General features: G+C 43.1%; 1 protein-coding gene across 6 annotated transcripts in view; it reads left to right on the forward strand.

The window, feature by feature from the left end:
- The first annotated feature begins 1,794 nt into the window (after positions 1–1,794).
- Positions 1,795–16,844, forward strand: part of IQGAP2 (IQ motif containing GTPase activating protein 2) — a 116,106-nt gene continuing 101,056 nt past the window's right edge. For all 6 annotated transcript variants that reach the window (XM_065739761.1, XM_065739765.1, XM_065739763.1 and 3 more), the window contains exon 1: positions 1,795–1,846. In XM_065739761.1, coding sequence (XP_065595833.1) covers positions 1,801–1,846 — 46 coding nt within the window. In that variant the 5' untranslated portion in view covers positions 1,795–1,800. The remainder of the gene's footprint in view (positions 1,847–16,844) is intronic.

The raw sequence follows: 16,844 nt of genomic DNA on the forward strand, positions 1-16,844 counted from the left end.
ATGAACAAAGCCACACAGCTCTGCCTGTTACTCCAGCACTCTACCACCTGCCTCATCTCCTGCTGGGAGCACTGGGTTTATGTTCTACTGCTGTTCTGTAAGCATCATGGAGAGCATTGCTGCTAAAAACTCCTCCATCCTACCTACTATTGTCTTTAATTTATTCTCCCTGCCCTGTGCTGGGACTTGCATTTCTAAGAAATCATCCTACCAAAAGGAAAATAATAATAATAATAATAAAAGATGGTCTGAATCCCCACACAGACACAAATATCAGCACAGAGCAGATGGCCTGAATAGGGGAGAAGGACAGATTTCAAGTGCTAGAAGAGAAAGGTCTGCATTTTATCAGCCATTGTCAGCACATATTGGGCATATGATGGCTGCACACCACTGTTCTTCAGCTGCAGATTGAGGGGCAGAGACAGAAGAATAAAAGAACCAGAAGATGTAGTGTTCCTCTCTTCTTGGCTTAGGCAACACATATCACAAGTGTCAGCAAAAATCACTTACAGGAAAGGTGATGTTTTCAATCAAATCCACTTCTAACTGAAATCAGTTCTATATTGGGTTTGGTCACCCATTTTTGCTTCTAACAGCAGGGATAAGTGTATGGGAGATTGCTTAAAAGATGCTTCAGAAGTGTTCATAAAAACAGGTGAGGACTACAGCTCCTTCAGGGCTGCTCTGCATGTCCAAGCACTAAGCCATCACTCTGTGCTCCAGGGAGTGGAGAAAACATCAGTGAAGGTAACTGCATTTCCTGCTGGATTACAGCTAAGTGCAGACTCTACTCCTTCCACCACTTTCTGTTGAGGGCTTAGAGGCAACCTGGAAGGTGCAGTGCAGCCCTAAAATGTGCTTCTGCCCCTAGCCCTGCTCACCTCCAGTCTGCTCTGGTGCATCCCAGGTGTTGCCCAGGACCTGGTAGCCATCATACTATCACACACACTGGACTTGCAGCAGAGTAGCACCCTGCCTGCAGCAAAGCCTGAGCTGTGAGGATAACCTGCAGAGACAGCACCCACCCTGCTCCTAATCCTTGGAAAGGAACAGGCCTGCAGCTACACCCTGTCCTGAGGTACCCTGGCTGCTTAGAGAACTGCAGTGGTGGCTTCTAGGCACAGCACAAATGCTACCTGTGATGTGCAAGAGAATTTGGAAGAGCAAAACTGCAGGTGGGAGTCTCAAGCTTGGTTTCTCAGCCCTCCTCACTGCTTTTTTTCTTTTAATTTAAAAATGTCAGAGAGGTGCCTCAGCCTTTCCAATTCTGGGTCAACCTGTTTTCTGTTTTACTGTTGTTGTCATAGGCCTTCTTTCTTATTTGCTTTTTCTTTTTTTTCCTTGTGTCTTTTTTTACTGTTCTTTTGCTTTCTTGCTTTATTTTGTCGTCTTTTATTTTGCTTTTTTTTTTTTAATGTATATATTTCTTTTCCTCTTGATTTCTTTCTTTCCCCCATTTTATTTTTGTCTTTTTTTCCCCCCTCATTTTCTTTTCATCTTGTTTGGCTTCGGCCTTCTCTGGGGCTTTTCTCATTATTACTGTCTTTCTTTTTCCGCTTTCTTTCTTCCGTTCTTTCTTTTCCCTTTGTTCTTCCCTCCTCCGTGCCGTGTCGATCCCCCACCCCCCTCTTCGCTCCCGTACGGCGGCGCCCCACAGCTCGCGCGCCGCCGCCGTACCCTATATCCCCGTGTCCCCTCTCGGGGCGGGCGCGGCCCAACGGCAGCAAATCAGCGCGGGGCGGCCGGCGCATAAGAAGGGCGGGCGGCAGCGGGCGCCGTCCCTCCGGCGGTTGCAGGATGCACCATGAGGAGCTGGCGTCCCTGCAGCGGCCCCACTATGGCTGTGAGTCGAGGGAGGGTCGGGGGTGGCGGCGGGAGCTGGGCGCCTTCGCAGCTGTTGTTCGCCCCTCTCCTTCGCCGGCCTTCGCGGTTTGGTGAGAAAAAGGAGCTCTGTGGAGGATAAAGGCAACCCCGCCGGCGCCGCAGCAGAGCGGCGGTGCGCTCCGGCTTGCCGTAGTTTTCCTCGCAGTGACCCCCGGCAGGATTCTGGACAGGTTTTCTGGCTGCTGTGTTGTTGTCTTCACTGAAAAGTTGCTTTTCATTTGGCACTCTGTGTACGCGCTATCGCAGCAGCTCCGCGTTGTAAGTTCTGCGCGTGAGAGCTCTAGCGTGAGCTCTGGGTTTTAACGCAAGCTTGGCGTTGTAGGCGTTAACGCCGCTTTTGTGTCCGTTGGTTGCAACTGTATCGTTGAAGTTACAACTTCATAACTTCTGGATGGCAGCTTCAGAATTTTGGAGAACAGTGTAACGTGTTGCTTTATCATTTAGTAGCTTTGGAGCAGAACTTTGTAACTTCAAATTCCAATGTGAGTGAGGTGAGAAGCTGCGCAGTTACCAGGTGCTTCCTTCCCAATGAAGTGTATTTGTTTCCCATACCTCTATTTATAAAAAGCCCAGAGCGCCTTCCTCCTGCTGCACGGCTCTCACAGCACTGTGCTGGGATTCTGCGCAGCCTGTGCTTTCTACTGGTTCCTTAGGGCAGGGAGGTATAAGCCCTTGGTTTTGCCATTCCAATATGTAACATTTCTGATATTTTAGGCAATGTTAAAAACGAACATGTAAATTATTAGCAAAACTCATAGTGCTCTGTGGTCTGAAGAGCAGTTTTCCAGGTCTCAGTGTGACAGGTTTTTTTCTAAAGCTAGTTCTGAAAGGTTTTGGTGTTGTTTTTTTTAATAGAAACAAAATCTTTGACTGCTGGAGGCCATGTCTGCCCTGGGGAAGGTGGGGGAGCTGGAGCCTGGGAGCAGGTCCTTCAGCTTGGAGACCCTTCACCTCACCGAGCATTCCCCTCTGTGGACACCTGACAGGTGGTGCAGGCTGTGCGCCATGCCTGTAGATTTCATTTTCCATTCCCACTACATACTGGGTCTTCTGGTGGCTTTTGGAGGTGTTCTAGTGATGCTTTCTAGAGGTGGTTGCTGAAGATCGATACTGATGATGTTTTCTGGAGCAGTTACTGAAGATGTGCGTTCCATATCTGTCCTAGTGATGGCAAAGTTTTCTGTTGGAGCTGATCTTTGAGTCACCCCAGATTGCTTTGCCATCCCCTGTGTGGCAGGCAGGGGACTGGGCCTGGGAAGACACAGTGCTGAGGGCAACCTCTGCTACATAGTGATCTGGCCATGAATGGAGGCTTTTTCCACTTGCCCAACATGCATCCCTCATCAGGTGCAGATGATGTGGCCTCATCAGCAACTGCTTTGCTTGATGGACCTGCTCTAGCTTCTTGTCATCTGTGTATCTGGACAGATGACAAATGCTATTTGTCATAAAATCCAATGCAGTCAAAGGCTCTTTGACAAGGAGTAAAGGACCCAACCTTTATGCCTTGGTTTTCATCTGGATATTAAGGATTGTTTCTTTGCCTTCCCATCTCAGCTGCTCTGGGTATTGCTTTAAGAATCTCACACTCCTATTTGCTGTGGGAAAGAATGACTGAATTTAACGTGCTGCATATTTTCAAGATATGGTATCATCACAGTATTCTGAGTTCAATATTTTTTTTTGATGGCCTGAGTGGGGGGAAGTCAGTGTGTTAAGCTGTAGCCAATCTCCTGGTGTTGGTCTTCAGTCCCAGGGAGCAGAAAGGAGTGGGCAAAGCATCCTTCTTTCCTTTCTTTTGTCATCTCTCCTCTGAACAGTACCCTCTGTTTGCACAGTCTCTGGTGGGCATTCAGTCACTCAGATATCCAGACCATTGTAAGTCATAGGTTCTCTGCATAATTGAAATTGCACTTTGGATCCTGGATAAGCACAATTCTCTACACTGGACAGCACATCTTACATTGACTTCCCTAGAAGAGTTAATAAGTTGTCCAAGTTAGGCTATCAAACTGCCAAGTCTTCTTGCTCTAGCAGCCTCATACTGCTTTAAACATTTAACCTAACCTGGACTTTTGACTTTGACTTCAAGTTCCTGGCAGAGCCTGCAGGTTGCTCTGAGGAAGGTTAGTGTTATACTGTGACAGTCTCTGCTGGAAAATGTGTGCAAGTAGCATTTCATTTTGATATCTAGAGGTACATGCAAATCTCAGATACATTTTGTAGCCTGACTGAAACTGGTATTGGAAGAAAAGAAAGTAACCCTTTGTATAAGACATAATAACACAAAGATGGGTTAATTGGGAAGACATCCCTAGCTTAAACACTAGCTTTGTGTTTCACGTTTTGCTGATGTAGTTAGTCAAAGACACGCATCTGGAAAAAATCCTTATAGCTGATCATTTTCATATTTAAAGCCAGGAAATAGCTGAATGAAACCAAGCAGGAGGATCCCCTTCTGGTGCTAGTTCAGGGTGAATACTGCACATTGAAGAAACTGTTTCAGAACAAAGCCTTTGGGTCTTTTAGACTTCTGCTGCCAAAACTTTGTGGCTTCATGGACCACTTACCTCCAACTCTTCATGTTGTCCATTACTTCTAAAAAAGAAAAAAAAAAAAGCTGTAAAAGTTTTCCTTTGGTGCGGTGCTGTGTCTGTCAGATGTTAGCGTCCGGCATAAACTCAAGTGAGATCATATAAGTAAGAAGGAAGTAGCTCATACAGCAGAAACTGTGTTAACAGGCTCACTGCAACTGAATTTATGTAGCTAGTTTCCAGCCTGGCTACAGCTGTTGCCTGTTTTATTTCTCAATCCCAACTCAATCAATTGTGGAGTTTCACCAAATTGTAGTGAATGGGGCATTATGATGGAACTCAAGGTACAAGCTATGTCTGTGATGGAAAATGCTTGGTGATACATGTGATTGTGAAGAAGAAAAGAAACAATCTTGGGAGTACCACCTGGATTAACTAACTTTAAAGTTCGTTGTATAAGGCATCAAATAATGTAGCACTTTAAGGAAAAAAAAACGCTTTTCTCAAAACTTTAAGTTCTCTTTATAGCTTGGTCTCTGTGAAACCTGTGTGAAGTAACAAATTTATATATGTATTCTATAAAAAATGCCTGAGTGGCTTCATGACACTTTCAGAAATGCAATATAGCTGCAGCAAGTGCAGCTATGGATGTCTGGATTTGTGAAGGATTTCAGGCATTTTCATGTCTGAATTAATATCTGTGTTAGTGACCCCAGGTCCCTGCTCTAAACAGAAGAGTGACACTGAGGCACCTGGTTTCTCATGTTACTGAAAGGGTGGTGTGAAGAAATCTGTCAGAAAGGAGTGTCACACGGCCTCATCCTCAAGTTTTATCCTTCCTATGAATTGAAGCATGGGTTTTGCAGATGTCAAAAACTTCCAGCTCATCTCATGTTGATGAGCATCTGGAGAAGCCTTCATCTTCTCTGCTGAAGTTGAACAGCCAGCAAATGGGTCTGAGCTGGGTGTGTGGGGGGGTGGATCTGTCCATGATATCCAGTGATGATGGTCATGTTGGTGCTTCTGGTTGCGGTTCCCAGGAGTACCTCTGCCTGGTGCTGGTGGTTTTGGGGTGAAACAAATAGTGGCATGGAGATTTGAGGGCTGCCCTGCCTATGGAGATAGGCAGGACAAACCCAAAGTGAACCATAGCCTACGCCTCGATGAAGTTGTACCTTAATTCAGCAGAATTAGAGAGCTTGTAAAGCAATGGCTTTTAGAAAAGTGTTAAAACTGAGAATCTCTGAATTTGTCTGTATTAAATGCAGGGGAACAAAAGGCAATTTTTTCAATTGGATAGGAAAAATTCTTTTGGTAAATGTTCCATAGCATTTTCTTAAATGAAAACAGATGCATTTTTAAAGCTAAAAAATAAAAGAGCTTAGCTGCATCCTATGCATATATGTTCTTATGGGTGTATGCTTTCTGTAGCACTTACAGCTCATGAGAACACTTCTCTTTGTTATTGATGGGTGTAATTTGGCAACCAAATACCATTTATCTCTCCTACTCTTTTGTACATTGCTAATAATTAAACTGCTGAATGAGAACTTGAAAAGTTTAACTGCTTTGTTTAACCAAGTGCTCATAATTCATGCAGTAGGAGTGGCTTCGTGTGCCTTTTGTGCAAGGATCATCTTCCCTGAAACTTCCTAGTGAAGAAGGGAGTGAGCTCTGTTACAGCACACTTACAGCTACTTCAACACTGTTGAAACAGGAAATATTAATATTGCACTGGAAGCAGGTTTTATAGTACTCGTGAGTGCGCTAGATCAAGTTCAACACTGGAGGCGGTGAATGGGAAGCATGCAGATGTGTAGTTTGCCTTCTCTGTCAGGAGGGGCTTCAGCGACATTATTGCTCCAGCTCAAGATTTACTTGAATCAGCAACAGTAACAAGTCTGCTATGAGAGTTTCTAGGGGCATGTTAGGTGTTAAGTTGGGGAAAAAATGCCTGGCAGTGATAGGCAGGATTGGTGGGTCATACTTCAGTGGGATGATAAGCACTGCTCTGCTGCGCTTTCTCTTGCAGGAAATGATTAACTTTGTATTTGCTTTACTATTTAGGCTGTTCAGGTGATTTTGTTTTGGTGTTTGTGTTTTTCTTTGTTTTGGATCATGCATCTTTGGTTCCACAACATATAGTGGTTCAATCTGCTGGCAAGGTGGAGAGGGAGTGGTGCCCACCCTGTGACATGGTGGAGATATGGGGACCAGTACCCAGGGCAAGCACCTTGCTTGCAAGTGAAGTGAAATGGGTTGAGGTATGGGCTGGGCCCTGCACAAGCTCTCTGGTAGATCAGCACTTCCTGTGTTTCCATGCTTGTTCTCATCTTCAGAAAAGCACACACATCTGCAGCAGGTTGCAAGTGCATGGAGTGGGGGTGCCAGCAGAACACACACTGCCTCAGTGCCAGAGCTAGGTAAAGAGAGATGCAGGTGGGTTCCCTTGTCCAGTGATTCCCTGGTCTGTGGGGCCACAGTTAGTGAAGGCAGGCAGTGCCTGAGTCTGCTATATGGAGCAGGAAAGGGGACCTTGGCCCTTTGAGGCCTGTGGAGCAGAAGAAAGTAGTGCTTTGCTTTGGAGATCAGCTTCCCTGATGCCCCTCAGTCAGGTGCTGTCTGCTGAAACTGAAACTTCGCTGGGTGTTCTTCTTTTGCTCCTAAATATGTTTTGAAATGCTAAAGAAAATAAACAGCCATTAGAAGCTTGCTTTGTTGTTAGTGTTAAATTAAATTGCTGGTTTGTTCTAGTGAGGGTGTTTGCAAGAAACTTACCTGAAGGAATCATGTCAGTGCTATTCTTAACACGTGTTGCTTGAGAAGTTGGCCAGATGCAGATCTGTTGGGAGTCAAATTTGGGCAGCACCTCATGGCCCTGACTCACATTCATGGGCAAACAGCTGCCAGCCCAAGGAGCTGCTTTCTCAAGGCAAGGAGTTGCCCTGCCCACAGCCTCCAGAGCTCAGAGCTGGCAGGGATTGCAGTCCTCTCCTCTGGATTTTCTTCAGCTTGAGTATAGCAGACTGAGCACCAGCAAAAGCAGACAATAAGGGACATTATTATGATAAATCTCTGCCTGTCCTCCACTGTGGACCTTGACCTACTCCATTCAAAGTGCAGAAAATGCTCTCTGGCTTCCAGTAAGTTGTTAGAACTGTTTCTTATCTGGCTCCAGAATCTAACTGGATGTCAAGACTGGGAAATGAGTAATTGTACCTGCTAGCCATATTTTTGGGTGGAATGGCCAATAAAAGTGAGGGTATCTTCCCACTCTTGTGGGCTTTCTACAGCTGCTCCATACACTGGGTGTATGTGCAATGTGGGAGTTTCCCAACAGCCAGGAGCTCATCTCAGAGCAATTACTGGGAATCTGAGTTGGGAAAAGCCTGAAGTATGTACAGAAATATTTTCCATTAAGACAACTACACTTCTGCAGGGTTGAAGGCCAGTGAACGTTTTACTTGTTTTCACAGGAGTGCTCAGAAGGTGTTTTGTAGCAAGTACAGAGAATGCCTGTGCCTGTAAATCCAGTTAAAGTGATTAAAAACTGAAGGACACACACCAGCTTTACTGAAAACATAGTCCTATATCTAGGTCCTTTCATAAGAGCTTTCATTCAGCTTCTTTCATAAGAGAAACTGATGATTTGAACCAGCCTTAATTACAGTGGGATTCCAACTCCCACCTTGATGCTGACCTTTGCAGATTCTGCATAGCCTGAACTTGCTGAGGTGCTTTCAGATGATCTTATGAGCTGCTGTCAACTTTGACACTCAGCAGTGTGGTGGCACAGAGACCCAGCCTGTTTGGAGTCTGATCACTCCTTGAAGAGCTGATTTGCATGCTTGGGTTTCAGCCTCTTCAGTGGCTGTGGTGACACAGCCAGCTGCTCGTGCTGACCCCTTGACAGGCAGCATTTATGGCCAGGTGGCACTGCAGAAGCCAGGATTTAAATGAGTTTAAATTGCTCTGGAACCGCACCCTGAAGCTGTGGTTTTGTGTGTTCTTTCAGTTGGCTCTGCTGGTGTGAGAAGTAGCCTTGACTCCTTCCTTTTTTTTTTTTGTCTGGGTCAGGTCTAATCCCACAGTCAGATCTGCCAACCTGACAGTGTATTTGGCATGGCGATGAGCACTAGGATCAGGCTAGGCTAATCTGAGCTGTGTTCCTACTGCATGTGGTGGTGCACTGAAACATGGGGGTAACAGTGTACAGGGGGTCCCTGGGCACATGAGTGGCCCCTGTGGGTGGCCCTGCTGCATACGCTGCCAGCTCAGTGCCTCACCTGCCTGCCAGGATGGGCTGGCTCTCAGCTCTCCTCTGGCCAAAGCAGTTCTGAATTATGAGAATGTTTTTGTTTTGTTTTGGAAGAATTTGGTTTCACATACCATAGTTTCATAAAGCCACAACTGTCAGTAAAGGTGCTACAGCGCTCATCAGGCTCTACTGAAAGGCTATGAAAGCTGTAAGAAACTGTCTAAGCATTAGACTACTTGAACAGGAATGGAAAAATACACTTTTTGTACGAAAAGTAAGAGTCAGTGTGTTTTTTTTCCATCCTTTCTTGTGAAGTCATACTGAGTTTCAGGGCCTTAGAACTGTGGGGATGAGAAGCTGCTTGTGGTATGCATTACTTGTTTCTGGGGTCTTTACTTGTTTCAGGCAAAATAATTTGTCCAGTCAACACCTGTCTGGCCCCTGTTCAGCAGAAAACAAGGCTTGATTTTCATATACCCTTAGTACAATGTAACAGAAGAAATAATGCACTGAAATTACAGCCTGGGTATGTGGCAGTGTAGCTGGAAAGGGCAGCAATTAATGCTTAATCTGGGATAGAATGATTACCCACAGAAAAAAATGCTTGCATGTTTTTTGCAAAATCAGGCACAGAGAAAACTTTGCTTGAACTCAGTAAAAAAGTTTTGAATACCACTTTTCAATGTGTGGCAGGGCTGTCGTTGCTGTGCTGTGGTCCCTGCTAGGGCAGGGAGATGGACCAGCCCTGGTCTGGGTGTGTTAGCCAGCTTGCCTGTGGCGATGAGATGTGTGACTGCTCATCACCTTGGGCTTGCATCACCTCTGACTGTGGTCATAATAAAACTTTAAAAAAATGTATTACAAAACTCTAGAAGTTAAACATGTTTTATCATATGCAAGAGATAGATACATATCACAGAAGGAGGGGAAAAAAAGAGTAGACATGATTTTGCTGAGGGTTTGACTCACGTGAGTTGTTCTAGAACTAACTGAATGTCATATTTAGTATTTTAGACAGTAAAAAAGCAAAATAAGGGCTGCTGTTTTCTATAACATATTGTCATAACCACGGCAGACGCTGGTAATTTCTGCTTTTTTGTGTGTGTGCTGCACTTCAACAAAATTAAGTAGCTCCACAAATGTTTAGAGATGCTTCTGATTTAAAAAAGTTAATTTCTGTAGTATTTGTCTATTTCTTTACCTGAAACTATGAAGTGTTGCTGTGCAGGCTGAAAATGCTGCTTGATGAGGGGTATGTCTAAAATCTCCAGATGGATGAAGAAAAAAGCTTTCAAACTGTCTTTCTAGAGCAATAGTGGAGTTTGTAAAATCCACAACCATGATCAAGCTATTTCAGTTTAATTTCCCAGAGTCATAAAACAGATTTTCTTGAAACCTGATCATTTGCATGGAAACTGTTGCCTGTTAGGTAGGAAGAAGTGTTTTCCTTCAGCTCACTCATAACAGCAGTTAGTTTGCAGCTTAGTGAAAGCTGAAAAACTGGTAGTAAGATAACAAACCTGGTTGTTATAGCAAGTCTCTGTAGAAGGAGTTTCCATGTAGTATTAGCAGTTGTGATGGAGCAGTTATTTTTCAAACTACTTTGATACTTAAAGTGATAAGCCTCTTGTAGTAAGGGGGAAGACAATAGGTGGTGTGAGTGAGAAACCAACACAAAGCTGGGAGGAGCAAGCTGCTGAAGCTCTAGCGAAACTGCCACATTTTGAAGTAGTGCTTCTGCAAAGGAAGTGGACTGCAGATATGCTGGAGATGTCAAAATTCAGCACTGAGCCCTTGCAGATGTGATTTCCTTCGCTGGGCGGATAATTCAAAACTAGAGAACTAATAGCTCAAAATGATGTTAAATTTACTCACATTGCTTGTGCTATGGTTGCCACAACAGTGATGAACACCAAATGTACTTCCTGTATCTTTATGGTCTTTGTTTTGCTATTTCAAGCAGAATGTTTTTTGTTTTGAGGTGTTCTTGCAATGCTCCTGATACTCCGGCTGTTTTAGTCACAACTGATATTTAACATTGTCACTGCAGCATTTTCATGAGTGGAATCTCACTCAGGGCAGTGAAGAGGCTGTTCTGTGATCAACTGTTGCTGTGTTAATCCAAATCTGAGTGGAATATGGAGTAGGCATGAGCAAGTAACCTGAAAACTTAAAGGCAAGAGACTGACAAAATTTTTGTATCAGTTCAGAGGGTATCTGAACTTAGTGGATCTAACAATCATAAACCCACCAGTTTCTACACATGATTTAGAAAAAGCATATCTTGTGTGGGCAGCTGCCAATGACTTGTGGTGGAAATGGAAGTGCTGTGTTCATTGATAAGGGGGAACATCTGGCTCTCTTCAGATCTGATGACTGTACAGTGAGCAATGGTAGCTGTGTCCTTGTCACTCAAAGCAGTTCTGACTCCTGGTATTTAGGCCCTGGATCTGCTGAGTGAAAGGGTGGGGTTTTATTTGCTCTTTTCTAACCTTGTTGTAAGAGCTGAGATAAGGCTTTTATACTGTTGGTGATTCAGTTCACTCCCTCTGTTTCAAATCCTGTTAAAAAAGAAAAACTTCATTTTTATTTTTTGATATATATTTCAGTGAGAAATAAGGGTCAGACCTCTTGGGGGTGATCCCTGGGTGCAGCACGGGCCTTTGCTGTACAAAAAATGCTTGCCTGTGACCGGTACCCAGCAGTGAGGGTGACCTGGGAGAGGGTTAACTGGAGTCAGTGCTGCTGGCTCTGATAACTGCAGGCTCTGGTTTCTCACTGCGGAGCAGAGGCAGACAAGCAGGCTGCAGGTGATAGATGAGGCCATTACTGATACAGCATTGCCTTTGAACTGGTTACTTGCATGGGTACACCATGTTTGTCCTCTATCTGCAAGAACCTATCATCTCACCTATGAGGCAAGAACAAAGAATCTCTCCTACCTTTCTGTACCTGGACGGACTGGCACAGTCATTGACAAGTTTCTAGGGTGTGGTCTGTGTTAGTGAGCCCTTCTGTTGCACCTCTGTCCTCTTTTTCTGTTGGTTCCTGCTCATGCTGGTCACCTCAGCTGGAGAAACAGCTGTGTGTGTTGTGAAGGCTTCTGAGTTGCCCTCACTGGGGAGCTGGGAACATGGGGGGTACATCAGGAGCTGGCCTGGCTCTGCTACAGAGCAGAGGGGTCCCTAATTGCCTGAACTTCTTACCATGTCTGTCCATTGATGTTCTGTACCATGTCACATTACTTTCCTGTGTATTGTATGCCACTTTTATATTGAAACCATATCATTTAATTCTGTGGGTCAATTAATTCTCTAGATGCAAAGTAAGTCGGTTCAGCTATGTGCTCTTAAGTCTTTTTTGATCTGTGTGTAGGAAAAAGGCCACTGTGCACTTATGTGTCAAAACAGTTGAAATTACAAACTTCAAAGATATCGAGACCCTAATAAATACTGGTGAAGGAGAAGCAAAACAGAGAGCTGTTCTCCAGGTTTAAGGCTGCTGATATCATGACATGCATATTTTTCTATTTTTATTAATGTTCTAGTGTTTGTGTCTTTAAGTTAAAAAATGCTTCAAATACTTAGATGTTTTCTGGATCTCCATTCAGAGTGTGAAGAGAATGAAATGTTTCTTTAGATGTTGATAGAGGATAGACTCCACAGCAGACTGACAGCTTGGGAAGGAGCAGGGGACAAGGAACTGTGAAAAGAACAATGAAGGCCACGGGTCAGAGCTGAGTGTCTCTATGATGCAATCTTTCTCACGATTTCAAATTTACCCAGTGCTTAAATGATGTTTTTGCTTCTGGCTTTATATAGGCAAGTGTTTCTGTCCTCTTGAGTCTTATGGTTCAGGTGCTGAGGCTCACTCAACTCTTGTCTGTGTTACTCAGTGACACTCAGGCTCATTTTTTTTCTTGTCAGATCATCTCCTTCTTGCTCCAGCATTCCTACTTATCTTCTGTTCTTTGACCTACATCTTACCACATTTCTTCCATCTGGTTACTGCAGTGTGAGTTTTCTGGTGGGAAGGTTTTTGATGTTAAAATCCCAATGAACACTGAATCAGTTTGCTAGCTGTTCCATCCCAAACATTATCCCTTTGAGCCATTTTAGGAGGTGAAAGGAACTTTTTCCTTCTTCTCTCCCACCTCCCTTGTTCCTAGTTTTTCTCCCTCCATTCCCATAGGCAAGAGTAGCTGCTTATTTACCAGTGCCCAGGCAGCAGGCATTTATTACAAGTGCATCTAAACTTGCTGTTGTGGTCTGAGACTCTCATGTGAATGAGAATTTTGACACTTTATAGACCAAAACCCATGATATGTTACTGGACGTTTTCTCAGTTGGTGATGGTTTAAATGGCAAGCAGTGTTTTGAATTTTACCTGAATAATATTGACAGTGACCAAAAGTCAGTTTCAACTAGCTTGCAATTCGGTGAGTCATCAATTACTCCCATCAGTCATCTCTGGATCCTCCAGCTCTAGGATCCACAGCTGACACAGAAATCATAGAACTTTATTTCTGTTCCTTGGAGAGAGCTAGGACATCTCTGTTTAGTCAGGGTAACATTACCTACTGTCTGCAGAGTAGAGCTTTTAACTGACAGCTGCAGGAGTAACAGAGCTATAGATAAACTCATCGTGCGGACAGAGGAGGGGTGGACAACCCTGAATCCAGTCTCCCCGTTGTCACTGCAGTGAGTTTAGTCAGTGCATTGTCTTTCTCCCTGACATCCTCTAGTCTTTCCTGTTCTTCTGCTCTGCTTCTGCAATCTCATGTGTTTCATCCACAAACATTTAATGTTGGAGTTGTGGCTGCAGGTGATACAGTAACTACAGATAATGAAATATGCCTTTGGGGCTCAGCAGGAAGCCAACTGTATGTCTCTTTGTTGTAGACAGATGCTTGTTTTACTAGCCTGGCAATGTTAAACTATCTTTTTCATTATTGCTTTTATATTTTGTTTATGTTAAGTTTAACAGGTAGGTAAGAAAATTGAATCCATACTGTAAATTTTTTAGCTATTATATTAAAAATTGTTAATGTATACTGCTAATAAAAAAGCAAACATTTAAAGTAATTCTAGTGAAATGAACAGAGCAATTGGCAAATGTGTCAAAATACATGGAATTCAACTCCCAAGTTTAAGAAAGCAGTGAACATATGAAGCTGACAGAGGAACCTTTCATGCTGTTCTAGTTGATTCCTCATGAATTTACCACTGGAGAAGGAAAGCCTGTTGGAAATTCCTGCTGGAATGTGCGATATTATTTCAAATGCCATGAGCCCCCATTGAGAATCTTAACTGTTTAACATGTTAAAAAAAAAAAAGCCTGTATGAAGAAGACTATGCTTTCTCTATGTGGAAATTAAGCACACCTTTCAACCTGGCCAACTCCTTTACAGTGTAGATTTTCCCAAGCTGGTCTCAAGCTTGACTGTGTTAATGACTGTTTAGGTGAAGATAGGATGACCTGCCAGGGGAAGAAATAACTTGTTATTGGTGTTCAGTGCCTTTTCATTTCCATCAGCCTGAGCTCATACAGCTTGCAGCTTTATTACAGTAAGATTGAACTGGTATCCGCAAACAGTTTTTGAGGTATACTAGGTAGTTCATAGAAAGAAGCTGAGAGTTTTAAAGGTACTCTGAGTGCTTGAATCTTGAAAATGAAAGTTGTATTGAGGTGACCAACTTAGAAGTATACAAACAGCTTTAATAAGGAGTTACCTGAAAATTTTCAATAAAGGAGGCTGGCAGTTGAAGTAGGTGGCAATAGACAGACTTTAAAAATTGCATTTCATGTTTATAATTGTAGATGACAATATTTGCTTTGAAGCAACTGAAATTGTTTTGGGTTAGATTTTCCTTCCTTCAAACTCACATTCCATCTCCCTCCTTGTTTCTCTGAGCATACAGAACATATGTACAGAAGTGAAAATATAGTGAGCTTAAGAACCCTAGCAGGCAGGAGATGTCTGCACTCTGGTATCATTATATAGTAAGATAAAGTTAGAACTACTTAACATATATTGCCTCTACTGTAATGTCACTTTATGATACTGTAGAAAGCCTAATGTCTGAAGGTAGACTAAAGGTTATGTACAACTACGTGCAGAAAAATGAATGCTAAGTGTTCTAACTGTGCATATGATTACGTGCTGATTGCAAAATTCATCTTGGGTCTGTGTAGTTAAATGTGACTCGTGGGAAATTCAGGTATCCTGAGTCATGTCACAAGAGTCTGTCAGCCTACTGTGAGGGTCAGCATTTGACAGTCTCAATGAAATCTAACAGTTTTGATACATGGCACCAGAAGCATTGGTTGTGGTTGCTGTTGCATCACAGACCCCTTGTATGAAAGTCCTAAGGTTCATGAATTGAAATAGTACTCCATTTCCGCAAATGAATGTGGTTGGACTTTGTGGTAGGAGATACAGAAGACTGAGGCCCTTTCTCAGAGAACTGAGGGAAAAATGACTCTGAGAGAGTGAATGCACAGGCATAAGTCTCAACAAGAAAACTCAAGGGAAGGAGTGGATTTGCAAACAATTTTACAAAAGGATGTCCTTTTACTGGATTTACTGTAATAGAAATAGTGAAATGGTGTTTCCTTTTTCTGTGTAATATCTGGCAGTGAGATCTAGTCTGGAACAGTGAACCAGTAAATCCTCTGTGACAGATCTGCAAGAAGGGCTAATGTTCATCTGTCTAGAAAATGAGTGTATTTGTGTAAGAAAATCTGAATGTGCATACTTCAGATAATGTCTTAACTAGATTAAGAAATCCATAGTTATTTCTAAGGGGAGGAGAGAGCAGTTATTGAGGGGGGAGGGGGGGGAAATAAATTCCAGATTAAAGAGCCTCGTAATTTGATAAACTGTGCTTTTCTACTCTACCAGGCAAAACTATCATCCATGTTCACAAATGTGCTAGGTTTTGATTGCTTTCAGTGTTATTCTCTGTACAGAGTCCTTTCTGGAGCAGATGTTCAGCAAACTGACTCAACTTCCTTAACTGGAGCCATAGAAAGAAGGTTCAGGCCATCTGGTTGTACTGCTGAGACATGTTCTAGTTGTTTGCAACTGTGCTCTTTGGAAGTCTGTAGAAGGCTGTCCTGATCAGAACCTTCAATTTTTTTATACAGGAGAGAAGTATCTTCCAACACAACAGCAGTCCTGTTGGTACTAAATGCCCTAACAGAACTCTTATATATAACATAAGAGTTATATATAATGAAATAATCTGGAGAAACCCATGACTTTATTCAAAATATACAGGGTTATCAGCAACATGATTTTAGTGGAGGGTTGTTAGAGTTAGAGTAGTATTAGTTAGGTTGTGGTTGGACTTCATAATCTTGAAGGTCTTTTCCAACCTGAGTGATTATATATTAGATTTTTTTAAAAGTTTTTCCTCTGTGACCTCTTGAATGATTGCTGTTCAGTCTTAGGTGGTGTGTTTTCCTCTGTACAGTCTGTAAACTGGCATTAGATACCTTTTATTTGGTATTTGGGAGCAGATGCCCTACTTCTGTAGCTTTGAGTTGTGTTCTTCTGACAGCTGTACATGTAAACCTCTCCACATTTTTCAGCTGCCTGGCAACACTGTAAGCTCACGTAGCAGTGAACCTGGTCAGAGAATATGGCCACTTCACAAACCTGCTCCAGTTACAAGGGCTGGCTGCTGCTCCATTTGCTGAGGTAACCCTAGGAGCAACCACTGAGCAAAGGTGCCCTGGGCAGAGGCAGTACTGTCTACCTGAAAGTACAAATTCTAATAGAACAAAAAGATGAAACTATATTTATTGTATACTTCATGAATCACATGATTGATGTATTCCAACTGCTTAATCCCATAACCTGAGATTTTGAGATTCATCCTAATCATCTAAAATGCATTAAGCCTTTTCTTGAAGCTCCAACACTGAAGTGTGGTGCCAAATGCTTCATGTTCAGATATTTTCATGGTGCAGACAGCTGTAAGAGGAAAGCTGCCTGAAATCTGTTTGTCACTGCTTTTGTACCTGGATCTGAATTCACCGGAATAAAGTATCACTCTGGAGGTTTTGTGCTAGAGGCCCTTGGCTTTTATTTTAGTGTTCTTTGAGCTAATACAGTACAACATTTAAATACTTGTCAGTACACAAATGCTGGAGATAGG

The sequence above is a fragment of the Cyrtonyx montezumae genome, unplaced genomic scaffold (genome assembly GCF_038088225.1).
Source record: "Cyrtonyx montezumae isolate F1298 unplaced genomic scaffold, pur_monq_1.0 scaffold_25, whole genome shotgun sequence".
Lineage (NCBI taxonomy): Eukaryota > Metazoa > Chordata > Aves > Galliformes > Odontophoridae > Cyrtonyx > Cyrtonyx montezumae.